Source organism: Athene noctua, chromosome 21 (assembly GCF_965140245.1).
Source record: "Athene noctua chromosome 21, bAthNoc1.hap1.1, whole genome shotgun sequence".
NCBI classification, from domain to species: Eukaryota; Metazoa; Chordata; class Aves; order Strigiformes; family Strigidae; genus Athene; species Athene noctua.
Window position 1 is genome coordinate 6,492,507 of NC_134057.1, and position 27,330 is coordinate 6,519,836.

The 27,330-nt window shown below is 38.2% G+C and overlaps 1 protein-coding gene across 3 annotated transcripts in view; it reads left to right on the top strand.

Moving 5' to 3' along the window:
- Positions 1 to 26,567, top strand: part of CTNNA3 (catenin alpha 3) — a 480,821-nt gene extending 454,254 nt beyond the window's left edge. For all 3 annotated transcript variants that reach the window (XM_074924433.1, XM_074924432.1, XM_074924434.1), the window contains 3 exons: positions 2,496 to 2,601; positions 10,286 to 10,420; positions 24,204 to 26,567. In XM_074924433.1, the coding sequence (XP_074780534.1) occupies positions 2,496 to 2,601; positions 10,286 to 10,420; positions 24,204 to 24,491 (529 nt within the window). In that variant the 3' untranslated portion in view covers positions 24,492 to 26,567. The remainder of the gene's footprint in view (positions 1 to 2,495; positions 2,602 to 10,285; positions 10,421 to 24,203) is intronic.
- Positions 26,568 to 27,330: the final 763 nt, after the last annotated feature.

The window sequence follows — 27,330 nt, forward strand, 5'->3', positions numbered from 1 at the left end:
AATTTAGAGTTTGCAGTTTTCCCCCACAGAATTTTCATCCTTTTTTCTTTTTCTGTTTGTTTCTTCCATTTGGCTGGTGATTCAGCAGATTTGGTGTACCTCCCAAGTATTCTTTTTAAAAGTATTTAGTGGATAGAATTGCCAAACTTCATAAATTGGGACTAATGGCTCATTATGGCATACCCCAAGGCAATTAAACCTGTACTTATGTAAAAGGGTCTGGATTTTATGTGAAGGTGAAAAAGGAGCACGGATAGTTCTTGGTTGTGTAGAAAAGGAGCCCTCTTTGTATGTGTAATTTCACATGCTGTTTTTCAACACTTTTAGTATAAGCTTAAGGCTTTCTTAAACACCATTTCTAAGCCTTTATTTCAAGACTTAGCTGTGATTTGTAGCTCATAAGCATTCTGCCCCACATTCATTAGAAAATGTAGTAGAGAAGAACTTGAACCGTTGGTGCAATTAGGTGGCAAGTGGAGCAGAAGTCTTGTCAGTCCTCATTGCTGAGTGTTCCTCTAATGACTCTCACGGTGGCCGTATCTGTGGTGGAAATACTTTCTTTTCATTTGTTTGAAATACCTTTCTTGGGTAGAACTGCCTCAGTCTCATTAGTCAGATCCTTTGAGGGACTTGCACAGGCACAAGAAAATTGCTATTTTAATTGAACAACTTCACCTTCAAAATACATGGCTAGCATATCTTCAGATGTCAGAAAAGCTGTTGGCTGATTCTCACAAGAATTACCTAAGCAGAAATTGCTTACACTGTTATGCCATCTCTCCTTTCCCCGCTTCTTTAATCCTGGGTTGTGTTTACCTTTTGTTTTGTTTGACTGGAAGACTGGCTTGTGACTTTCCAGGAGGGTATTGTGCTGTTTATGGTTTGTAAAGGACTTGCTATGGCCAGCTGACATACCTATGGCCTTTGGAACTAGCCGCAGTGCAAATAACAACAAAAAAACGAATCAGAGGACTGAATTGGTGGGAAGGTTCACTCTGCAGTCGTAAGAGTTCACTTATGCAATTAAATTCAATTGTGATTTAGAAGGGAAAATATCAGGAAAGGCAAACAAGACCACGCTGAAGTCCGAAGTACTTAATCCTGGATGCGTGGGATTGCATTTACAAATTCATTCCCCACATACACTATTTTTCTATAAACTGATCAATTTGCTAAATAGGATTTCCATAGCAGGAACCTTTCTGTAGAAAAGTAACATCTAAAGTACCTGATTCTAGGTTGTTCCAAATGTGGGCTTCAAAAGTTGAAAATAAGGAACTGTAATTTGTAAAGTATGCTTTTTTTCACAAGGATTAACAAATAGTTCTTTGCTAAGATATATAATCAATCAATGAAAGAAGAGATTAAACATTATCTGCCACATTGTGTTGTCATCAGTGTCTTTTTACTGAATTTTTTTAGACTAAATTATTTTTTTACTGGAATGGTTTGCTTTCTTTATACATGAAATCATATTGACTTCAAGGAAAAGGGTCTTCTCATTCAAACAAAGAAGTACAGTAACTTTTTTCATGTCATCTACTTCCTTTGTCCATTACAGAACTTGTAAATTGATATGAGGCCTTCAGGAATTAAATGTTAAGTATAAAACTAAAATTATTCTGTCAAAGATGTTGAAATGCAAAGTTGAATTTATCAGGATTGCTCACTTTATACATGTGTGAGGTATAATTGTTGATTTTAGTCTAGCTAAAGCATTTCAGCATTGGAGAAGCCGAGAATGTGAAGATAATGGTTAACAATATTACCTACCTTAAGTATTCACATTTTACTTATTAGGTTCTAGAAACATTGTCATATAATGAAAGTTTTTTGGGTCTGGGGGAGGGCATGGTACAAAAAAGAGATTGGCTTCTTGACAAACTGTTCGCAAGGACTTCACAGTTTTTGTAAACTGAAAATTCTTCTTTGAATAATTTATGAAATTATTTTGAAAGTACGTTCAGATATGGCATATCTGTATTTTGAGTGGCATTCATTAGTTTCAATTGCAGCCCTGTTAATATATTTCCATTCATGTTTGTGTACACCAATTAAATTTAAAAAAACCCAACTATTTTTCTGACCAGATATCCATAATGAGTCTCTGAACACATCACTGTGATGGACTTTCTTTGAACATACAAGAAAATTCCTGGAAGGAAAAGGAACATAAACTTCATATAACCACGCAAAAAGCAAATGGCATAATTAGTCTCTTAAAATCTGTGTCCTCCCAATTTGGCATAGGATGTGCTTCCAGTATGTAAAAACTGTGTGACATCTTTCTGGTACTTCTGCATCCAGATGATGCAAAACAATACAAATTTGTAGGACATGAAAACAAACAGTAGTGGGGAATGTGCATTTAATTAATGCTGTTTCTGTATGGATTAGTTGTTTTATTCAATGGAGTTCTTCCGTGACTAATTTGCATGGATATGATTTTGTCTCATTTTTGAATAACGTAGTAGGGTTCTTTGTTTCATTTGAAGGGGTAGAGGACCACTGAAGAACACATCTGATGTAATTAATGCAGCAAAAATGATTTCAGAGTCAGGATCAAGGATGGACGTCCTAGCACGGCTGATTGCCAATCAGGTAGGTTATTTATGCAGTAAGGCATTAAACTGTGTCACAGATTAATCCATTCACAGACCTCCAACACCTCAGAAGGTCACTTACAAAAGTTCTTGTGACATTTTTAGACCTACATCTCTGACTTTCCTTTTCTTCTCAGTTTCTGAGGTGATGAATACATAGATCCTCTCTTAATTGTATGTGTGGATTCTCTTCTTCATGCATATCAATGTGTCTATTTATATACACTTGCACGCATATATAACAGATGTATATGTACATATATTTATGTACATATGTATTTGTGAACTCCTTTAAGCTACAAATGCAACATTTTAGACATATAGACTCTATTAATATATATGTGTGTATGTTTATATAAATATATCTATTTATAGCTTCTTTAAGATATGAACACAACATTTTAGATGTATAGTACAGTCCATTCTTGACTTCCTTGGGTAAATTACACAGACACAACTTGAGTTGTTTCAGGTGAGTCAGTTTAGATGTGGGAACACAGGACTGTTGCATTGGCATAGAGTTCTGCTGAGCATGCTTACTGTTTTGGAGAGGTGCTAGGTCTCAGCACCAAACTTAATAAGTTTACTGACTTTTCTTCTGTGTCTTTGAAATTATTTGTTTTCCACCCTAATCTTTCTCTTTATATAGTTACAGAATCTGTGCTTTTGCTGTAGCCAGGTTATCTTTCTTCCATCCCTGCCCCCCAACACTGTCTGATTCTTTCACAACAAATGGTTTTCCATGTGAATACTTTTCGGGATAGTCAGTTTTGGCCTCTGCATACCTGCAGTCTTGAGGTGATTTTTTTAGCATTTAAAAGAAATACGTATCATCCTCAGATGCAAAGTGCTAGAGCTATAACATCTACTTTATTTCCATTGAATTTTTAAAACATCAGGTAGCTCAAAAAGCCCCATCAAAATACCCAAACCAGGAGCTCTGTAAATTGATAAGCGTGATCATTTTCCTGGCTAAGACAACTGCATAGCAGTTTAGTAAAGGAATACACCAAGCAACCCATCACATGCAGTCCTCCTTACTAAGTAAGGTGGGTTGGTTTAGGGCCAGACAGTGCCAGTAGAGTGTAGTGAAATGTTGCTGTGCACATATCAAATATAAAGCATTTACATTCCTAGTCTTTGTGCATGCCTTTTCAGGGTAGCATGGTATAGTCGCTGTCTTCCACACCCTCACATACTGTCTCTCTTCCCCTCACTTCTGATTTTCATATATTACACTTGCTTTTCTAATAACTACAAAGCAGCAACAACCTGTTAGTGTTTTCTGTCATATGTCTCTGAATTCCAGATAACAAGACAAAGCCTTTCTGGTTTTGATCTACACAGTTGTGATCTGATTTGTGGAAGAACTAGGTAAAATGTCTTGAGTCCCCATTTCTGATCTTGACAGATATTTTTCCAGCACATTTCACCTTTCAAGAGCATTGGAGAATGGCTCCTTTCAAGATTTTATCAATTACAAATTAAAATTCAAACCCATCACTGATCTACTGCAGAAAATGATGATATCAAAACCAAAGATGAGTAAGGGTCATAATCTCTTGCTCTTTACAGAACACGGATCCAGTCTTGCTGAAATATCTCTTTCCTAAAATTTTCTTTTTTGTGTATTATTACAGTGACTCCAGACTAGAAACATCAACAAATCAGTGTGAGGAAAAAGTAGTTATGAATCATTAGTGCTAATAATTCGTGTGTACCCTCAGAGCTGCTGGCAAATGTGACATCATTCAAGTTATTGTAACCTTTTTACTAAATTTACTCAAATTATTTCCATTTGTCCTAGCTCAGAGCTTGCACTCAGTTGAAACCCTTGAACCACCTGACCTCTAGTATTTATTCCCTGTGGCATCTTGTATGCATCTGAAATACACTAGTTAGTTATTGGTGTTGCTTGTATTTTAGATGTAAATTCACATGATAAGCACTGAAAGCAAATAAGCATATACAATTTTTTTTTTAAAAAAGATTATGAACTGAAGCAGCCTTTCCAGTAACTCTGTGGTGAACACAGCTATAACCATTGCTAGACATAAGTCAAACAGTAAAAAAGAGAATCTTGTCTTTACTCCTCCTATGACAAAGGTGCTTAATATGATCCTCTTGTTCCTCAGATGGCTAAAATGTTTTAACTTCTGTAACCTCTCCTGCCCATGCTGAGTCATCCTTTAACTTATACAGCACTTTCCTCACTGTTCTTTTTTTTTTTTTTTTTTAATCTCCAAGATATTTTTAAGACCAGTAATTCCTTTTCTCAGCTGTTATTTTGCCAAATTTCCTATGCCCTGCTCTCTTGGGGTCCTAAAATAAAGTAAACTTTACATTCCTCTGAGCTACCTAATAGATGTTCTTTGAATTGGGTCCAAACTGAAGGAACCCTTCAAGAATTTGGTGCCCAGACTGAAACATGAATTCTGCTGACGTTTTATGAGTGCCTTTCTCAGCAGCATTAATACTTTTTAGTGAAATACTTCACCTGTTGCCTTTTAGTAACATCTAAATGATGTGGAATTTTTATTCTACGTAAAAATGGATTTGTAAGATTTGCTTTGAAATTGAAAATAGATAACTCTACATTGTACCAGTTGTCAAGTAACTGGTGTGAGATATAGTTCCTTGCATTCTTCCTACACATACTTTTCTTGACCCTTTTTCACCACTTGCTATTGAGCTTAGGCTACCCTATAACTATTTGTTACTACTTCTGATAATGTTATTTAATAAGGCCACATCCTTTTGCTGTTCACAGTAGTCCCATGACACAACTATTACTCTGCCTTTGCAGGTTAACAGGGCCACAGTAATGTATGACAGCATTTTCAGTATTCAAAGCTACATGCAAGGAAGAAAAGCAAAAACCTCACTGTTTTCTCCATCTAGCTTCAGACCTGAGCAAGAGCCCAAAAGAAGCAATCAATGCATGATGAAGAATTGTTGTCATATCTCTGACCTTTTCATGTTCATAAAACATTTTCAAAGGAATGATTTTGTTCATACTCCACGCAATTTCAGAGAATCAAAATTCAGAATGGGAGAATTACATCATTCATACAGTTTTTCTGTTAGGAAGAAAAAAAACAAAAAAAAAACCCCAAACCGCCAACCCACCCTGAAACTGTGTTTGTAGTATTTTATAACTCATCAGCCACAACAGCACCTCTCTGATACGCTGTTCTTCATTTCAGATTTTTATAAACCCTTCTTCCTGTGTTTGAAGGAAAGGGACACAGTGTGGCACAATTCAGATGTATTTCAGTTCATATTCACAGCACTTTTAAGATGACTCAGAGTTAACAATGGTGAAAATAATCACAGTGCAGCATCAACATGAACCTAGGCAAATTAATCACAGGTACATTGATAATATATTTAGTTTCAAATAAGATTGTTTCAAATTCATTGTCAAATTTGTGACCTGAAAGCCCTAAGGCAATTAGTACATCCTGGTTTTAATGGAATGTGCTGTTCATTAAGATCTTTACGAAAAGCCTTCTCAGTATTCCATTTTTTTGCACCAGGAGGTGCTGGTCCGTTATGATCCCAGTACGACAGGCACTCAGACTCTGTGAGGTGTCATCTAGAATGCTGTTTGTCAGAGCGAACACTGTGAGGATAATCTTATATCCCTTTCGGTGGGAACCCCAGGTGGTGTAACGTTGAACGGGCCTCTGATCTGCACACAGCATGCTGGCAGACCCTGTCCCTAGCAGAGGTTCCCCTATTTTGGTAATTTGAGCTATGACAGGATCCTCCTACAAAGAAACAACTCTTAATCATTTCCACTGTCAAACATGATGTTCACGGCAACTTCTTTTTGCAGTCCTAAATAAAAGCAAGGGTACGCAGGCGTCCTAATCACCAGTACCAAGTGGGAGCTGCCCACAAGCTCCTCTGCTGCCGTTAGCTAGGTGTGTGCTGAGGCCAAGGGATGTGTGAACCACAGCACAGCCCAGGCCTGGCCCTGCCCAGGTCAGCTGCCGGCTGGGTCACTCACTCCTCAATGCACAGTGGCCTCTCGGCCAGGAGCAACACATCGATGCAACAGAACATTAACTACTTTGAAACTCTGGAAGTATAGGGATCAATATGAAACATCTCTTTCTGTAGAACCAGGTGGTGTCCTGACTTAGAAGTTGATTTCATGTACTTTAGAAAAGCTTTCTGGAAAGTAAAATTTAAAAAGCATCCTTTAAAATGATTAGCTGATAAATACGATGCAAGCAAATGTGCCAAAAAAGATCTTATGATTACAGGATCATCTTAACTAAAAGCTTACAGTTAACAAATAGTCACAATAAATTATACATTTATATTTATAATAGTATCTGTGTGTGTGTGATTATATGCAGCATTAAGCACCATGACAGATTCAGATTCTAGAGAAAAGCTACTGGCTTCATTAGCAAAAGGATGAAATCAAAAGCAACAACAGTTTTGTTTACAGTCGGAATTTCCTGCAGAATTGTCTTGATCTTTTGTGCAACTGCTGTACCACTGGCTTTTTCATTTGGATTGTGAATGTTGGTTTCACTGTATTTTTAATCAGTACGTAATGTATCAAATCGCTCGATAATATTTTTATTACTAAAACACCACTATATCTGTTGGCTGTAAGTCAGTTCTGATCCCATTCTTAGGGAAAGACCTTGTTAACACCCCACTACCTTCAATATGTATGAGAAAGACCCTCTCATAATTTGCCAGGATTTCTACCTAAGAATGTGAGGCATTAAATTGGTAACTATCAGTTGCCTGTAGGATGATTAAACTCAGAATTTATTATTGTCGCCCTGTTGCAGCCTAGTGTTTGGTTTCACCAGTGAGCAAGTGTTGCTTGTACCAGATGCTTCTAAGCCGTATGTAGAGGATTCCTTAAGGAATATTCTCCCTACAGAGTACATTTCTTTCTAACATCTGTTTATGGTTGATTGGGATATACTGTAAGGCATGAGGCTTTCACTTTTTTGTAGTACTTTATCCTGCTTATAGCTGGAATGTTATCTTTACCCCTGTAAATACCACCTCTTTGCATTGTATTGGTCCCTGCCTCGACCGTATCATCTTGTAAAATTTTATGGGTAAAGTACATAAAAATGAGCACATTTGGTCAGACTGTAGGTTCATTTAGGCCAATATCGTGTTGCTGGCAATAATTCATAGTGAATATATACAGATCTCATGAGATAATGGCATGTGTTTCATTATACTCCCACCATATGGTCTCCCAAGATCATTCAGCCCCTCAAGAATTTACTTAATCAAACATACTTTTTATACACTTGATACATTAAATAGTCCTTGGTATTTTTTCATTATTTTCTCCAGTGACTTTTTTAGCTCCTGGAACCTTTTATAACCATTCTGCAACAAAGATATCTGCAACTTAACAACACAGTGTTAAGGACCCTCTCCTTGTGTTTTGAATTCGTGCTAGTTACTTTTGATGACCTCTTGGTTTTGTATTGGAGAAAGATATCTGTCTTCATAAAGATCTTTTTTGTCCTTTGCCTGTTCTCTTGTATATCTTGTATTTGGGCAAGGGAGGGGAAATATGTGCCGTATCTACACAGGGTAGGAAAGCTGTGGGTATCCCACAGAATTGTACAGTAACATAATTACATTTCAGATTTTTTTTCCTAATAATGCTTAGCATTTGCTTTTTTTGAACACTATTGAGCACTGAACCAGTATTTTCACAGATCTGTTTTAGCCTCAAGGTCTTGTTCTGGCATGGCAATTTCCCAGTCTTTGATGCATATCATATTTAGCATTCCTAAAATGTTACACATTTCTTCTCTAATGGTATATAAGGAAGATAGTAAATGTGACTGGCCTGTCAATATTGTTCCATAAAAGAGTGCCATATAATAAAGTTAAATTATTCTTGTCCCTGAACTTCTGTCATTGACACTGACACTATCTGAAGCAGATGAGACACTATATAAGCACTTTATCTGCCCATTTATTGAGTTTTTCCAGTGGAAAAAAAATATCACAGTGTATTTAAGGAAAAAAATAATGGAGGATCAAGCATCTCCTTCCAGGAAATACACCCTGTCTTGATATAATTACTTCTGGGCTTAAAGGGATTACAGCTGTATTTGACTGGAAGAACAAATTTTTATTAATTAAAATTAAATAATGAGTATTCCAGTTTTCTAAACAGTCACTGAGATGCCAGTATTTAAATACTGATTTGTTCAGTTCTTAAAGCAGTGTTGAGTAAGGAAGAAACAAAGACATATTTTAGCATATTTTTCTGTAATACACTAACTGTTTGGAAACATCACACGTAAAAGAGAGAGGATGTCAAAAACATCTTCGATTTTTCTTCTAAACTGTGCCAAAGTACAGAAAATATTTTAGTAATGGGTCTAGCAGAACATGAGGTAGGGACTGACATTTAATTCATATTAATTAATTTAAAATTGGTCAGTCTCATCTTCCTTATTTGTTGTTATCTTTTTATTCTTGTTATCTTTTCCTAAATCTAAAACATGAATTGGATTGCTTAACCAAACACACTGCACAGTCATGAAGAGTAGAATTGTCACACCCCCCATTTTAAACAGTGTAGAGTTTCTTCGTCAAAGCCAGTAGTTTAGGTAAAGTATTTCATGAATTGGATAGAATTGGTGACTTTTCTGATTTCTGGCAGGTTCTGGATTTAAATCTACTGACCATCATTCCATAAGAGCAAAAGTTTAAATATCTACATGAAACCATAAATGATTGTTGCCACTGCAGATGGTGGGAACACATCTTTTCTTTTTTTAATATACAAAGCTGAACACAATTTCCTATCAAAAGAAAGTGACTATATTTATAATGTAAGTAAAGCACACAAACTAAAAACACATCTCTGGAAAACCGTGGGGATCTATTTCTTATTTATCATGCTCACTTTTTACAGCTGTGGTAGTACAATAGGGACTCACCATTCACCTTAAGATCCCTTTATTCTGCCAGAGTAATGAAAAGCAGCTTTAGAACAAATGCATGCCAGGCTTGGTACTCACAGAGCAATTATTTCCCCTCAAAGTACTTCAAGTATTTTGGGAGTTCACAGAAGTGAGAGTAGAAAGACGCTATTTTTATAATAAAAAACAACTGTGTTGTTTAAAGTATTGAAATCAGTGAGTTTTCTGTAAGACATTCTTATTTTCTGTTCCCACTGATACAGAAGATCTGTGATGAAGTTGAGTAAACTGAGGATAGAACACAACAAAAAGAAAAGCATAACCTCATATAATGTTAATATTGTTCTGCATTTATGTCTACATGTGCCCACATAAGTATCACTGTTAATGTAGGTATCTTCTTAAAACCAAATCATAACCTCTTAGGAATTGAAGGGAAAGTAGTTACTCCATATATTCAAGAATTTGTTTAGAAATATTGCTATGGCAGGCGCAGTAGTGTTAAATAAGAAGTGAATGTGGGGAAGTTCAGGATTATTATGAGCTTCTCCAATTATTTTGTTAAAAAGCTTCTCAAGAGGAGCGAACTACACAACCTGACACAGCTGCAGTGAAAAGCAAGGCCATACTCGTGTACAATTTGAATACTCCTCAGTGAAGTATTAACCTGATGTCTGAGACAAAATTATGAATCAGCAAGTGCTGAAATGCTTCATTATTTGTTCTTTTCTTAATCTTCAGTGTCCAGACCAATCGTGCAAACAGGATTTGTTGGCTTATCTAGAACAGATCAAGCTGTACTCCCATCAACTCAAAATCTGCAGTCAAGTTAAAGCAGAAATCCAGAATCTGGGTGGAGAGCTCATCATGTCTGCTGTAAGTAGAAAAATGCTATAAATTACTCTGTTCATCAACGTAAATCTTAAATCTGATCTGTGCTTTCCTGTGCTTGTGAATGGTTCCAGTGTAGTTCTGAATCTCTTGTTTTATTCCCCACTGGTTTTATACGCTCACTTAACACAGAGAATCTAAGACAGTGAAGTATAATACTCATGGCTTAAAAGGAATTAGTAATCACTTGTGTTTGGTTGTGGTTTTGGTTTTTTTTTTTTTTTTTTTTTTCTTTTAAATCCTCAAAACTTATTATTCTTCACTGTTATCCTGGATTAATATGGTTTTAAAAACTGTAACCTATTGTAAGACAGTGGTTCATTTACTTACATATATGGAGTATGCGGGTATTTGTGTCTGTACACAAAAAGAAATCCCCAGAGATGTACTTCCAGTTCAGAAGGAAACGGTGACTGACATTGTCCATCTCTACAGAAATAAAGAAAACTGAGAGCAAGGTGACTTGATACTTGAGTAGATTTTTTGATTTTTGCATTAATATAACAGTCATTAGCTTCATTACAGCTAAGTATCATTAGCCATGAAAAAGATATTTTTTGTGGTTTTATGGAACTTTTATGCACTTGTTCTCAGCACAAATCTCATCACAGGCATTCACAGAATGCCTTCATCTTCACATATGCCTTGATTATTAGTGTTATTACCTGTAGCATATGGGATTATGATTTCAAGACATAAAATCTGCTAAATGGTACAAATAACAGGTAGCAAAAGCTTCCCACCCCACATTCTTACGATTTAAATACTTTTCTCTTTCTGATAACCTCTCATTCATATAGACTGGAATATATGTATCACTAACACTATTGGTACATTTTATATGTTTATAAACTAATCAGAAATGAAGCCTCTATTGCTGACGTGAGATTTGAAACACTGATTTTTGTAGGATTTTTTTCAAATTATAGAGACCGTATTTAAACCTCTAGAACCTACAGAGAAGTAATTTGAATTGAATATATACTTTCTCAAGCAAACATTTGTTTTCACTTGGATTGTAAATTAATCAAGTGTACTGTCAGTAGCTGTTTCTTTTTACAAGCAGTTCCATGAGCAGTGTGTGTTAATAAAGCCAAATGTCATTGTTTTGTGCCCTTTGTGCATGTTCTCTTGCTATCAATGCTCTCAACTTTCCCATGCTGTCTTTAACCTACGGAACAGAAATCCACGTGCCCCTCTGTGCTTAGAGGCCTTGTTTCAGTACTTCATACTCCCACTCACCTGCACATAAACTGTTCACATCTTTCTTAGAGTATTAGTGCTTTTTACCCAAACTTCTGTGCTCCTGACATGCTTCCCCTGATCATGACAGACAGATAGATAGGTCAGACCTTGAATCTGCCATAATCCTTCCTGAAGTCCACCACAGCAGTCCAACAGGAGACAGAGGGAATTACTTAATCCTGGTGCAAAAATTTTAATTCTAAAAATGAAACCCCAAATTTAACTTCATTCATAATCCCAGAGGGATGACTATAGAACTTAATCCTGTTTCAAGGAAGGAGGATGAGGACATATAATGTGTGAATCCAGAAGCTCCAGTTCAGGAAAGCAATTACATATTCAAATAAATGCTTAACTCAGTCCCAGTTCAATAAACACACTAAGCAGGTACTTAGCTTGGAGCCAGTGGAAATTAAGAACATGATTAGAGTCCTGGACAATTCTGGAAGTGTTTTGTGGAGTCAAGGTGAGATGCTGTAAATTCTGGTTGATACTCTGTTAAAGCAATCTTGGAAAATGCTCCAACAGCGGTTGTATTTTTTTATTTTTAAATATAAGTATTATGGTTAGGCCTATAAAAGAGAGAAAAACTGCCAGCTAATGCTCCGAGGGATCTATGCTCTCAACCAAACCCTTTTAAAGTCGGTGGAGACAAACCTGGTTGGTATCAGTGATTACAAAAAAAGTTTATAAAAAAAAGTCTCACTGGTCTAAATGTCTGTTATTGGGAAGGGGAGGGCATTCCTGATGGACTGTGTTCAACTGTGTCTTTTCAATTAAAATTGTGATTATATGAAAATGCAACCAAACTGAGATGGCTTTCCTATAAGGCTTGTCCTAATCTATATGTAAATAAACTATTTGTGTTTGACTCGCTTCAATTTTAAGAGAATATGGGAGTCAAAAATATGTTGAATGGATAAAGTGATAAGCAGAGAGGGAGAGAAATTCACCACTGATACGAAAGGGCTGATTGTTGAATTGCTTTTTTTAAAAGCTGGAGCAAATTCTGGCTTTGGAAGTCCATGTGGGGGCTTAAGAATTTGATCATGTAGGTTACTTGGCCTTGGAAAAAGTTACAAAGTTCTGTGTAAGAAAGCACAGAGGTTCTCTCTCTCTCCCCCTGCCCTCGCCCTCCGCCTCACACACATGTACACACACAATAGATCTGGGAACATAATAGGGAAAAAATTATAGAAAATATGTTGATAGAACATCTGTGCCCTGATTATGTGAAGCATCTGCTCAGACAGCTGAATTTCACTCATAAACCAAAAGGTTTTCTTTATGGTTTATGCAACAGTACTAAAACTTCAGATTTTGTTCACATAAAATCAATAGCAAAGTTATTTTTTCAAGGAGTCAGAACTGTAGTTGGAATAGGATTATATTCTTCCCAGTCTTGATATTCTCTCATTTATCCATTCATGCTAATAAAGGATGAGATTCAGAAAAAAAGACATCAGGCATGATTAAGAAACAGAGAGGGTTGCAGATAGTGAAGATCTGTTACAGGAACAAGTCTATTAGAAATGACATTAGGAAATAAACATATTTCTGTTGTTTGCTTTCACTGTTTCCCCATGATTTCTCTCCTCTGTACCCATGTACATGTATCCTCAAGATAGAACTACCTGATTCTTGGTCACCCCTCAGCTGTCTGTTGTTGGCTCTTACAGTTCCCTTTTGTTATCTCCTCTCTCCCTCATGACTGTGATAGGTGATGCAAACTGAAGAGCTGAGGAGGAAAGCTCCTCTCCTGTGAGAGATTACAGATTTCCACATTCAGATGTTCGTATCAGCTTCCACACTGGCAAGTCAACTTTGCTGTAAAAAGTGAAAATGATTGAGCAAAAGCTGGCGGCAGACCACAATTCAACACATAAGAGTGCTGTTGTATGGATGTAAGATGGCATTTATATCCACCCCACACTTCCCTTCCTCCAATAGCAGCTGTGCACAAGGATCTTGGATTTAAATCAGCCTCATGGAATTTTTTTCCTCACAGGAAGAGTAGTGTAAAAATGTAAAAATATCCTCTATTGAAGTCTAAAGACCAAGTCAAAGGAAAGAATAGAGGGATGAGGAGCAGAGGATGTAGACTTACTCTATCACGTATTTGTAGATCTGTAAAAGAAAGAACTGGCTTCTCGAACTAGAGCTAAATCACAACATCTGTCTTACCAGTATCATCTCCTGGATGAAGCTAAGGAGGAGAAAGTAAAACAGACATAAAATGGCATTACAGATTAACCTGATACACTACCATACAACAGTGGTCAGCAATGCCAGGGGATAAGGGCTGCAGTATCTCTGTGAACAGGAAAATGGATTCTCATCTACAGAAGCACTGTACCTAAGGAGGAAGTGGTGACTGCCATCGTAGTTCACTTTAGGACTTACCCCATGACAGCAAAGAGCATTATGCGTATGAAAAAGTATGTTGTAATTCACAAACACAGGTCACAGTCATTCAGTGCATATCACAGTATCTTCTTTAGTTGCTTTTCATCTGTGTCCCCTGTGTCCTTGTCCTTTTCTTCCCTGTAACAGTCTTCTGACAACCTCCCCTGCAACATTCCGGACTTAAAATTAATACCCCTGCCGTATCACTAGTGTAGGTTTGCCCGGGGCAGTTGGAATGCTTCGGGACGAATCCAGCTGATAGTCCTCCTGACTACTCTCCTCAATTAGTAGCTTTTTGACTTCAGGCCATATAATCTTGTACTCTCTCACTGCATTTATGTGGACACCTGCCTTTCTGACTGCCCTCCCCTTGAGCTCCAGCACCTTCATTCTAGCCAGTGGCTCAGAGATGCTCAGAGCTCCAGTTATGGTGGTTATAAAAAGGTCATATACAGAAAAAAGAGAGGAAGAGATGTGTGAATTATTTATTACCTTCTAATTCTTTATTCACTGCAGTTTTGTTTTTTTCATTCATTAAAATTTCCTTAATCAGTATTTAGTCTTTCATGCTCCCATAAAATACTTAACTTTTTTAATAATGCAGCGAGCATTGCCAATTTGTAAGCTGCACAAGCAAAAATGGTGAGGACTCAGTAACTCTTCACTACCTGTGATTAAACAGGAAATGGACAATTCTTTCTATTAATTAGAATAAATTTGTGCCTCTTCAGGCACAAAATAATGGTGTAACATTTGCAGTATGCAGATTGATAGTAATTGCATTCATTTATGTAGATAATCTGATAATGTATTTACAAGTACTGCACTATGATAGGCTTACATGTTGACAGCTCACTTTTTTCCCCAATAGTGGCTTTAAATAAAGAGAATTATATCACCGGGCAGAAAATTAACATATTTTATATGTGAGCATCACACTCTCTGACTTCTGCCAGGCAATTCTGTTTTGTGCTATTTATAGTCATCATTTTGTATTTCATTTTATATTGTATTTGGCATGGGACACCATGCTTTTTGGCCTTAAAAAGAAAATAGAAATCTGGAAGAGACAGTTCTCAGTTACAGTATCACAGAATTTGATAAATGGCATAGAAAAGATCTCTCGGGTTAGCCAGCCCTACCTGTGCACTGAAGGTTGTTTCACTCTATTTTTCCTGCAGATGTTTCATTTGATTTATCTTTTGACACTTCCTGTTGGTATCTAAAGAACCAGACTTCAACAGTGATATAAGTCCACTTTTCTGCCAAATGTAGGTGCTTTAATACTTCTAACTTCACGCTTGAAGGCTGGATTTAAATGACTGGCTCTCTTAACCGAGTTACCACTGAGTTCCCATGCCAGATGAATCAAAAGTTGCAAGCACAAGACTGCTACGAAGAGGTTTCAGCTTTGAAGGCTATATTCCATAGGTAAAAACACACGGAGTCAGAGCTATAAACTCGCATGTAGAGAAATACCAGGTAGGGTATCTGTAGCTGCCACCAGAGCTTTGGCTGACACAGCCCCAGTCCTTGCATAGCCATACCCCAGGAGAGCTGTGCCTCAGCCAACGTGTGAGTGCCGTGGCAGCTGCTCAACGCCTTCATTACAGTTGGAGCTTTTCGGTTTCTGCTAGAGAGGAGCCAGGCGGCAAGAGCTAGCGTTCTGCGGATCTCTTTAAGAGCTGCTCCTTTGGCAGGGGAGGGGATGGGGAGCAGGGCGTTTCAGTTCCTTCTTGGGTTTCTGTTTGGGTTTTCTTTTTCCTCCTAAAAGAGAAGTCCAGATGGGCAGAATGGCTCCCGAGCTGCAGGTCCCGTAAGACTGAAGAATGGGAACAAAGGGCTAAGCAGCAAGCTGGCAATCATGTTGAAATATTGGCTACTGTAACAGCCCACTTGATTTATTATAGGAAGACAGTTTGTTCCACTGACTTCGATACCACTGTCCTGCTTTTCCTGCTGTGCCACCTTCAGTGACAACATTTTTCTTTTGCCTTGCTCTAAGTCCATAGCTGCTGTTCTGACAAAGCTGATGCCTGTGTGTGCCAGAGGCACAGCTACTGCTCCTTGTTCAGCCAGTTTGTTTCTCCATGCTGATATTTCTCCATGTCATTGGGAACTTGGCAGTGCAGTTGCTTACACTATACATAAAATTACTTCTTATATTGGTATTTGATTCCGAAAATACTAAACCACTAATTTTCTAAGAGTTGACATTAACCCCTAAGAGCTCGTATATTATTTTAGCATGTTCTTTTACTGAGAGTTGATAGAAATGTTTCACTAGGTTTGTTTTTGTTTTTTTTTAATGTGAAAGTACTACACGTTACTGCTTTTGCCTAGTCTATGCTGGTAGGTGTGTGTCTGTAGAACTCCTGGCCTTCAGAAACAAAGCAAGGGGTATGTTCTTTCCTGTTACAGACGGCTAAGTTGCTATTGCTGTCTAAACTGCATCTACTGAGAAGAACTAATTTAAAGCAGTAAGAAGTATTACTGGTAATGTACACTACAAGACAGTTAACTTTTCCTAATAATAATGACTTCGCGAATTAGCAAAATCTGGATGTATTTTATACTTCTCAGCCTCAGTGCATGTAACAGATTATTGCAACAAGCACTCCATTTCTTCACAAACTAAAGCAACTGATGGAAACAGCAAGGAAATATATGAAACCATTATTCTCTTTTTCTCAAGGACACGTTTTTTAAAAAAGAGTTTTCTTTTTTTAAAATCTTGCGAGTGAAGGCAGCAGTACTTGAGAGGGACTGAGCTAACCGCCTGTCTAAGCATATGTTCCATTATGATGTTTAAAGGGAAACAATTTTACAGTACTTATGTAAGTTGTTTATCATTTAACTTGGACACAGGGCCTGGTCTAATTATAGGACTCAATTTCAGTTCTTTGAATCCTACATAGCCTCAAGGAGATTCTGGTAATATTTAGTTCATTAATTATTTAGTTCATTAGATTCAATTTCCCCACCTGAAAAATGGGTAAAATGCAGAACAAACCCCAAATACCCTTGAGGTGTATCTTGTAATTACTAGACAGCCAGACGAAGATAGATAACCTCCAAAATAGCCAAATTTTTAGGAAAACTCAGCTTATTGAATATAAACACCCCCAGATTACCCACCCAAATGGTGAGGCAGATTTCCCGAGGTCAGTTCCACGCATCAGGATGAAATCTCTCATTCCAAAGGGAGAGCATGGCAAAGCAGAGGTGAGCAAAACGCTGAGGGAACAGATTCCGGTAGTGGGGGAAAAAAGAATCACAATAGCAAGTCTCCCTTTGGCTTATTTTATATGTAACATGTACTAGGATTGAATCCATGACAGGTTTTATCTATCATCTGGCAGTTATATGAAGAAACATGGTAGTTAACGAAGTGCTTCCAGTTCTTGAACTTTTTCCTGTGCTTTCTTGAACACCCATCTTCTGGTGTCACTCTTACACTAAGATCTCCATTTTCATTAAAATGAAATTATCGCTGTTCTGGGTGGAGGAAAAACTGTGGAAATGTAAACATCCTCGGCTCAGAAAACAAGGCAAGTAATTAGTGTTAAAATCCTGGCCCAGAAAATCTTCAGTGTCTTCAACAGTCAGGATTTCACTCTTAATAATTTTCCTGTTTGGAGTGTTCTGCTGCTTTTAATCTTACGGGATTCAATTGCTTTATTTTATATAGCAACCTTAGTGAAGGAACCATAAAATAATTCACAGCAGCAAATTGTTATACATAGTAAAAAAGTGGGAAGAAAAGAAAAAGCACGATGTAATAAATACTCCTTACACCTTAAATGCATCACTACTCAGAAGCTCACTAGTCTTCATAGAAATACAGAATTCATGTTGTTTTCATAAGTAGTTGTCAAAGAAATAAAAATTCTGTCTTAATCTCTTAGTAAGAAAGAAAATTTGCTCCTAGGAATGTATTTAAAGTAGCGGTTCAATTAAGATAAATTTTTAATAACTGACCTTGTTTCCAAAAGAATTCTAAGTTCAGACTTCAAACACTGATTAAAGAACTGTGTATTTGATATGCAATTCTTAGTTTTCACCTGTATGAAAAATGAAAGTCTGGTTGAACTGTAAATAGGATTGGAAGACTGCAAACAGCCAACTGATAAATCCACGCTCAAACTAAAACCTCAGTTCCCTACAAAAAAATACTCACAGCAGAGCAGCTGAGTATCACACCTGAGGTTCGAGCAGACTGGCACATTACATATCAAGAAACATTTTGTGAGTATTGTTCTGCATAGTCTCTTACAGCTTTATTCCAGAGGACAATTGTCTTCCACTTCTTTATGTCAAAAAGACAGTGTCTGCAAATCTATGCAAAGAATGTGAGCAAGAGACTGACTGATTGACATTCTGTAAGAATAAGGAAATTCTATATTTGTTTAACTGCTACAGCAACAGCTCCTACTGACACATGACAAGGCTCTTAGTACACTGAACAAGTACACTGAACACAAGTTTCTTAGTACACTGAACAGAAAGTACTTTGACAAAGTTTCTTTAAATTCTAAGTCATGATTCTCTTAATCATTCTGAACGTTAAATAAAAATAACTGACCATATCAGTTATTATGTTGTTACACTTCTTATAGCAATATACAGCTACTACTGCCAAGACATGAAATTATTTTACGAAACTGTGAAAAATATAATGCGTGTAAAGAAATTGAAAATAAAGTTTCAAAATGCAGTTTTTCCTGAACTCCCTTTTGTTCCACTTGGTTATTCAATGGAGCGTTTGCTTACTTGCACCCAGGACTCATGACAGAAGAGGAATGCTGAGATGAGATTTCAGCATGAGTGCTGCCAGTCCAATTCTTGGTGGCGGTGGGGTTTGGGTGACTGGTTCTTTTTTTAAAAAGTACTATCTTCAGGTCTGTATCCATCTTCTCTGTTTAATCACAAAGGTAAATTACAGCGGTTACAGAATCATTCTCTATTCCTTTTGCAAAGTACTAACACTCACAGGACAAATGACATATTTAATGAGGAAAAAGATACGGCAAGGGATGCTTTTCCTAAATCCTTTAATGAATTAATGTCTTGCCTGACACGGTCAGACCTGTGAAATGTGGAGGCTGGAGCTGCTGTCTCCATGGAAAGTGTGGAAAGAGCAAAACTGGGAGTCACGCAAAAATAAAACAGCTTTTAGTTTGGGGTCAGTTCGTTTGTTTTGCTAGCGAATCTTTATGTACCATTTGCTACACATTGAAGAGTTTGCAGCTACATCTTTCTAAATGAAACGAACTTAACTGATCAATGAGTACTTTATCAATCTTTCATTTATGCCAAGTTTCATTTCATCAGTTTTCCTAGATACGTTACGAGACCTTGAAGAGCTTACTGATTATCTGAGGTAAAAGCATCCAAGTGAAGACAGTCCTTGAGTACATTAGATTTATAGAAGAACAATAGATTTACACCAAACTCTGTAATGCTACTGGCATTGAAGTATAAGCCAGCTGCTCACTAGAGACAAAAAAAAAACCAACCCATGACACGTATAGCCTGATTCTTACATCTGTAGTCCAAGGACACCTTCTAAAAGCTTCTCCAAAATTTTGAATGCAATTAAGAAATAACTTCCCCCACATATCCACATTTTCTGGTCAGACATAAGAGTAGTGTAAGATACATCCAGAAAACTCAGGGAGAACGTGGACACTAAGGCACTGCAGTAACATGGATAGTCTAAAGATCAGCATTAAGTAAGTCTCCCTATATTTCTTTGCCTATGCAGAGATGCCAAGAGCAAAGTGAAATTAAAGGCAATTGCTGCCTGTCCTGACATACACCACCTCCCCCTGCCCCCACCACTGTGGTAACTGCAGCAGCCCCCTAACTTCAACAGCCTTAGTGGTAGACAGGGCATCTGCTTTTCAGCCCGGAGGCACACAGCAGCTCTTTTTTTGTATTTTTGTTTTAGGTAGCTGTTTCTTCAAGCCTGTTTGTATCTCAGGGCATCTTTTGTAGAACTTAAATACTATGGCAGAGGTTCAGAACCTCTGGCATGGCAAGGGGGCAGTGGAATTCAGCCACATCAGTTCAGTACAGGTGTACAATTGGGTTTGTAATTCAGTCTTCAGATTTTTAGCATTTAAAATCCTGGAGTTGATAGGTGCCCACTCCCCAGAGCCCCTGTGAAACTGTGAAGCTAGCATGCCACATACTGGTTTGTAATTACAACCTCATCAAAGATAGAGACCCATGAAATTTATTTATTATTTGTTTATAGTGGATACATATGATTATAGTTTAAGAACACTAGCCCATCTTGCTGCCCAGCCTGCCACCTCCTAGCGTGGCTTTTGAAAAAGTGGAAGGATTACAGTCACTGAAAAACTTCAGGACAAAACCCGCCCCTTAAGCCCATGCACCTTCTGCCATAGAACCAAAATGATCTTTTCTTTTGCCCCCTCTTGCACACAGCAGCTTCTTAGTGGTGTTCTATACAGCCAGTGCTAGAAAAGTGAGTGTGTATGGTGCCACCAATATTGACCACTGGAGGGGGTAATAAAAAAAAAAAGAGATTATTCAAAGCTCTTAAGACTCTGTCAGGATCATGGCGTTGTCAGCTGTTCTAGAAAACAACAGATAATTAAAATTGTGTCTGTGTGCAAGTGTGTGTCTATAATTAATCCTCCAGTAAGCACGAAAGAAAAAAGTTTGTATGAAACTTTGCCTCTCGCTCTCCTTCTCATTTCTTCTAACTAAATAATATATATTGTGACAGTGAGTATTCAGCAGTTTGAAATTCAGACAGCATGCCTGTTCATCTGCCAGTGAGCTAATGCTACAACACTAGTCAGCTTCTAGAAAAAGTGATATGCTGGAGGCTGAAGACATACCAAGTCCTCTGAGCAGAATGCCTTACTGACAGCCGGGAAGTTTATAAAATCTTTGGTTTAAAAGCAGCATTTGAAATAAGCTTTAGGCTTGGAGGTCACCATGTGCTTTAAACGTCATGTGAAATCGTATCACAACACCTCTGCTGTCCGGGTAAATCTGGTAGAGTGGCAAGGCAGCCTGCTTTCCTAAAGTTTATAAATCACAGGCCCCACATACACCTGCCATGTTATGTTCAAATACTACCGTGCAGAGATTACATGATGGTTATAAACTGGAAATCCTTTTCTAAAAAGCTCAAATGCTGCAGCAAGGAATGAACTTTAGAGGCCAGCTGGTAAATTTTATGCCTTTTCCTGGCATACAGAGATCATTTCAGTTTGCCATCATACATACGTGTGCATTCCCTCAGGCTTCTAACTATTTCAACTTTCAGAGGGTGGGGAGGGGATTAGTAAATTTTTTTGGCGCTTCCAGAGAGAAGCAGTAAACATGATATCAACTGCAAGGTTTTCTGCCAGTTCAGAGGTGTTTCCAAAATGCAACTAAAAATCCAGCCCCTTGGCCACATTTTTATTATTGCCTTATTTGCATTTGTCTGTGTGTGTGTGTGTGTGTGTGTAAAGTGTTAATCGACATGCAGCCAGATTTTAACACACGCCTCTCCCCTGGTCAATTCATTTGACCTGGCAAAGGGGAGGAGACCTTGAACCTTTCGTAGCAGCTCAGTTTGCAAATCTGTTTATTGCAAAGGTCGATGCAGTGAGGCTGGATGACAAAGTGCAAGATCGTTCTCCCACTGAAAACGATGGTCTTTTTTTAGAGAACTGACTTCATTGCTTTTACAGATGACAAATGTTTCAACGAAGAGGATGTTTAGAAGTTGAAATGGAGGCTATCCAGTCATATAGTGTAATCCTACTATTTTTACACCCAAACCATAGTGGGCTTCCTCAGTGTTTGCATACATGCAAGTGAGAAGTACTCCTGAACAATGGGCTTGGTGTATGTAATCATGTGTTCTCACACGCCTACATTCTCTGTGTGTGCGTGTGCGTGTACACACACGTGCATGCACACGCATATTCTCTACAAAGTAGACCTCTAGCAAGTAGACCATCTCGCATTTTAAATTTATATGTTGTCCTAAACCCAATACTGTTCTCATCCTGGCACACTGATGTAAATTTGGCTTTTAACACACCACTGTCCTGGGGAGGATATCATAAAATAGCAGGTGGCTCAGGTAAAAATTATTACTGTAAATAATATTTTTCATTAAAATTTTATTTCTAAATAATAACTCTCAGTATTAAATACTACTAATAAAATAAATAATAAATATGTAAATGAGGGCTTTCCTAAAGGTATTCAGACTTGAGATTCCTTTCCAAATTGGAGTTGTCAGCCTCATAATTAAATAGGAGTGTAGTGACTTTTTTCAAGATAAAAAGCTACTCATTTAGGTCACTGAGATGATTTATGCCCTATATTTGTCCCTAACAGTTCTTCGGTGCACTATGACAACAACAAAGGTAGCTTAAGTTGAAGTGGGAAGACCGCCTTTATTTCAAGCAAATAAATCTAAAAGAAATTTAATGGTACAAAAAGCATTGTGCTCAAAATGAAATACAGCATCATTCAGCTGTTAGCTGACCCTGTCAAAAAAAAATTTTCCCATATGACCAAAAATAAAATCATAAAGATGTCACTGAAAATGGTATAATTTTTTCCTGTTTGAGTGCATTGGATGTGCAGTGATACTTTCTGAAGTGCCCCGGGTGACATACAATGCCTAATGTCAAACACAGCTCCAGCAAACATCCACACAGCAGCTCTCTGCTCTTGGATTTTAAGACCACGAGACGTGGAAGGACACCCCCACACACACATATTCACACACACACACACGCACTATCAGTTCCTCCCCTTTTATGTATTTGTTTTTCCAGTTTCTTCTGAAAGGATGAACCCAAGCCTTATCTCTGTGTTTTAGGAACAGAAAGAAGAATAAGTTGTTTTTTTTTTCTCATTTTCAAGGTCTGAAGTAATACTGATGGCCAATCACAGGCATTGCATTTTTTTGCCTGTGTTTGCCTTTTGGCAAATACTTGTGCTTGTTCTTCCAAGATCATAGCTCTCCCCATCAGAGTAGTAACTCTGCCTACAGCCTGCTTGGAATCTCCTGAAGCACGTTGGACCAGATCTGTACCTAGAGTTTGAGATTAAGATTCACTAGGAGGGGGCGGTTAACACAGAATAAAATGCCACTACTCAACCACACATCACAGGATCATATTTGCCATTTGCACAGCGCCTCCACCTAGGCTGCAAAGTCACCAGCACTGAGGAGGTGGCTGAGACAGCAAAGTGTCCCCAGCACGTTCTGCTTTCAGCCCGTAGGTGCTGTGCAGCCCTCGGCTGGCCGGAGGGAGCCGTGCCATCGGTGCTTGGGTTACACTAGAGAGCCGTGTGGCACAGCCAACTTGCTTGCTAAAGCTGTTGGTTTTGTTCCAGTTAGTAAATTTTAAGTTCAAATTAAATGCGCTATTTCCTGTTTCCATGAGTAAGGAACGGAAAATGCCTTTGCAAATGCCACTGCAAGGCTTGTATGCCTATGTAGTGTGCTGTTGAAGATGGTAGTAGGTGATAAGGATTAGCTTGTTCCGCGTTCTGCCTCTATGGTTGGCACTCCTTAAACAGTTTGAGAGGCCACACAGACACTGTAATTTGTGTGCTATCCCACTTTTAATTACCCTTTAAAATCTTGGCTGCTGAGACAAGGTTCAGCAGCTCTGACAAAGCCAGCCACCTCCCCATATCCCAGCATCGCTCAGGAGCATGTGTGGGAGCCTGAAAACGTGACAGGAGCAGCTGAAGTCTTTGCCTGGTGCTGGTACAAAGGAAGTAACAGGTCACATTTTCATAACTCTTTTTTGAGTTGGTTTCATTACCCATCAGTAGTAATTGCAATGAGACCCTGCAGACAAGCATCATGAATTCATGTTTAAAAAAAAAAAAGAAAACAACAAACATTATCGACATAAGCATTTATATTCCACCAGCATAAATTTCTGTATATCAGTTTGAGTCTGAGCAGTGGAACATGAATATAATGATCAAACACACCAAGGGAAAACAAAGAAATCAGGGTTTAGTATGGTAGCCTACTTTTTATTCCTGAGCATATTGTGATTAAAGGCAGACTGGCTTCCTAGGCTAATGTTTCTGTTTCTTATTACAGTTGGATAGCGTCACTTCACTAATTCAGGCTGCCAAAAATTTAATGAATGCTGTGGTGCAGACAGTGAAGATGTCCTATATTGCATCCACAAAGATTATCAAGATTCAGAGTCCTACTGGCCCACGACATCCTGTTGTGATGTGGAGGATGAAGGCTCCAGAGAAGAAGCCCCTAATTAAAAGAGAGAAGCCAGAAGAAATCTATGCAGCTGTCAGAAAAGGTTCTGCAAAGAAGAGAATCCATCCTGTTCAAGTCATGAGTGAATTTAGAGGCAGAGAAATAGTCTAATATTCTGCAACTTGTCGTGTTCCTATCTTGAATGTCTGATGATTTTTCATCTTTTCCCCACTTAATAATTATATACGTTAATGTTTTGCTTTTCCCTAAATCTGTAAGATAACACTTGTTTAAATTATTTGAAAATGCTGTTGGATTAATTAGAAGCACACAGTTGAAAAAACAAGAACAAACATTCTTTTCCAGTGACAAACTATCATGTCTTTATAGTGGTGTGTTTTCAGCAGAGCACGTTGAGTGATAGTTCGGGGGCCTGTGCTGTAGGTGGAAAGGTGGATGCAACTCGCCAACCTGTCCCGAGTCACTCGACTTAGGCGTTCCTTCACCAGGGATGAACGTGGCTGATACTAAACTGCATCTATTCTATTACATACAGCTTTCTAAACATTGTGCTATTGGGGCAGATCCCTTATCAGCACCATTACACCGGGATCAGATCAGCTGGCCTGCTAGCATCAAGCTTGCATCTAGAGTGAAAGATCTAAAGATCTAAAGATGTCCCTTCGTCCAAGGCCCAGCCTTGGAAATGTAAGTCTGAAAATATTTGATGAAACACAAAAAGTGTTACAACAACATGGATGTAATAATGTAATAAAAAAAAGCACTGACTGCAACCTAGCAGTAATAACAACTCTTTAAAAGGCCTTTTGAAACATTAACATTAATCTGTGTTCTGCTTCCTACTACTTTCTGTGAGCCCTAATAAATCTGCTTGACTTACATTTGGAAGTTCAGATAAATCAGATGATATTAACAATAATCTTTTCTGATTACTGCACAAAAGAACAAATACGAAATAAATCATTATTCTGAGCTCTGTGTGTGAAGTACACATAAACATATCTTGAATCTTAGGAATGATGAGATTTTTGCAAGGTAACTGTAGTGATTTAGATTACTTTTCTTATGATAGTAGAGTCCTAAATGCAGGACTGTGCTGGTAAGCAACTTGCTAAATGGCTGCACTATATCTCAAAGTATGTGATGAAGATAAGTGCTGTTTGTTTCTGATCACCACTAGGCTTCTCTAAGATACTTAGAGATAGAAAATTTTTCTGTTGTCTGCTTGAATCCGAAATCCATGGCCTGGACTGATTTTTTTGAAGAATCTAACCTGTCTTCCCTGCCATGTCACTTAAGTTTTTCCAGTCTTCTTACTGAAGACGTCTTTGCTTGGCAATTAAATAGATCCTGGTATGGTTTATTGTATCTACTAAGGTGAAAGGGCTCCCCCAACTGCCAGAGCATCACGGTGTGTCACTGACTGCCATTACGAGGCAGCTCCAGCCTATGGGCTGCTTCTCCATGTCATTTATTACCATGTTTTGCACAGCAGAGCACCTACTTAGCACAATGTGGACAGCAAAAATAACCATAAGTTGTGTTTTTCCTCTTGGTGGCCAGTCTGTTTCTAAGCTCAAGACAGTGGAGTGGTATAATTTCTAGGCTGCTGGTTGAGAAACCTCATGAAACCTATAGTGATCGTGAATTAAAAGCTTTACAGATCACTATTCCACCTTCCCTAACTTTACTATCTGTTAAATGAAACAAAAGGAGAAGTTTGGAAGAAAAATTATTTCTTTCCAAGTCAAATTCCCTCCAGCATGTTTGCATCAAGATCTTAATAACATGTCTAGGTCTTTGCTAGGCCTTTTAGGGCTACAGAGTGGGAAGCAGCTGACACTCAAGCAGAGCAGGCAGAGGTAATATAGATCGGGTCATACAACCTACTTCCAGTAGGTCTGCTGGCAGACTAAACAGAGCTGAGGTAAAGATCCTCTGTGGTATGGCGATCAGGAGAGCGTACGTTATTGTCACCCCTTAAAGCCAAAGTCTCCATGTAGTATTTCAGGTTCTGGCCTACCTCCTCAGACTACCTACCCCCCACAGTAGGGTTCAGGTCCAGGAGCCAGGAGGTAAGTTTTCATAACCTTGTTTTGGGGAGGTCTTACTCTCTTAATAAATCCTTATGTCTCCAGGTTACACCATTGATATAGCTCACCTTGTCATCAAATGTTTGTAACTGGTATCTTGTTATCACATTATTAATAAAAAGCATGAACACCACTGAGAAGATGTCTTTTAGTGTTGTGGGATTATTATTTTCTTTTAAATGTGTCTCCCTATTGGTCTCCAACAGGAGTGAACACCCAGAACAAAAGCCTTGCCAGGTTTGCTTATAGAAATGCCAGCCTTCCAGCACATTAAGTGTACTCAGTCGGGTTTAAATGAGAGTTCTTCTAGCATTAGTATCACTAAATCACACTTTATTGCTTAATTTAATGCTCCTTTCTGCAGTGCTAGTCACCGCTCTGTTATCCTGGCCATACTCAATAGCCAGTTTGATCTCAACTTCCAATACTATTTCTACTACACAGAAATTTATTAGGAAGAAAACAACCCCCTAAATGCACAAGAAAATCAAAACTCACTGCTGGTTTTTGAGAAGAGCCAAAAGAATGATGAGTTAATTATATCCGGACTTCCTTTTCTTGGCTAAAGTTCAAACCCCAGTGAAAACCTAACGAGGTGAAGTTTATTCCTGGCTAAGGAGGCAGACGGCTAAGAAACAGTGTAATACACTGAAGATGTGAACAGCCCAGTGTATTAGCCCATTACCCGCCCTCGGCAGGTCTGTGAAGCAGGGAACCACCACTTCCATGCCACTATTAATAATGCTGAAGGAGGATGTGCTGCTCAGTAAATTTTATTCAAAAATTGTTACTCGGTTCATCCTGCAATCTGCTCATTCCTGCTAGCCCCATTTTTCAGAGTGTGTTTTTTTCACTCCATTGTTGCTTGCCTCTGTGTTTGCACGACGTCCATACCG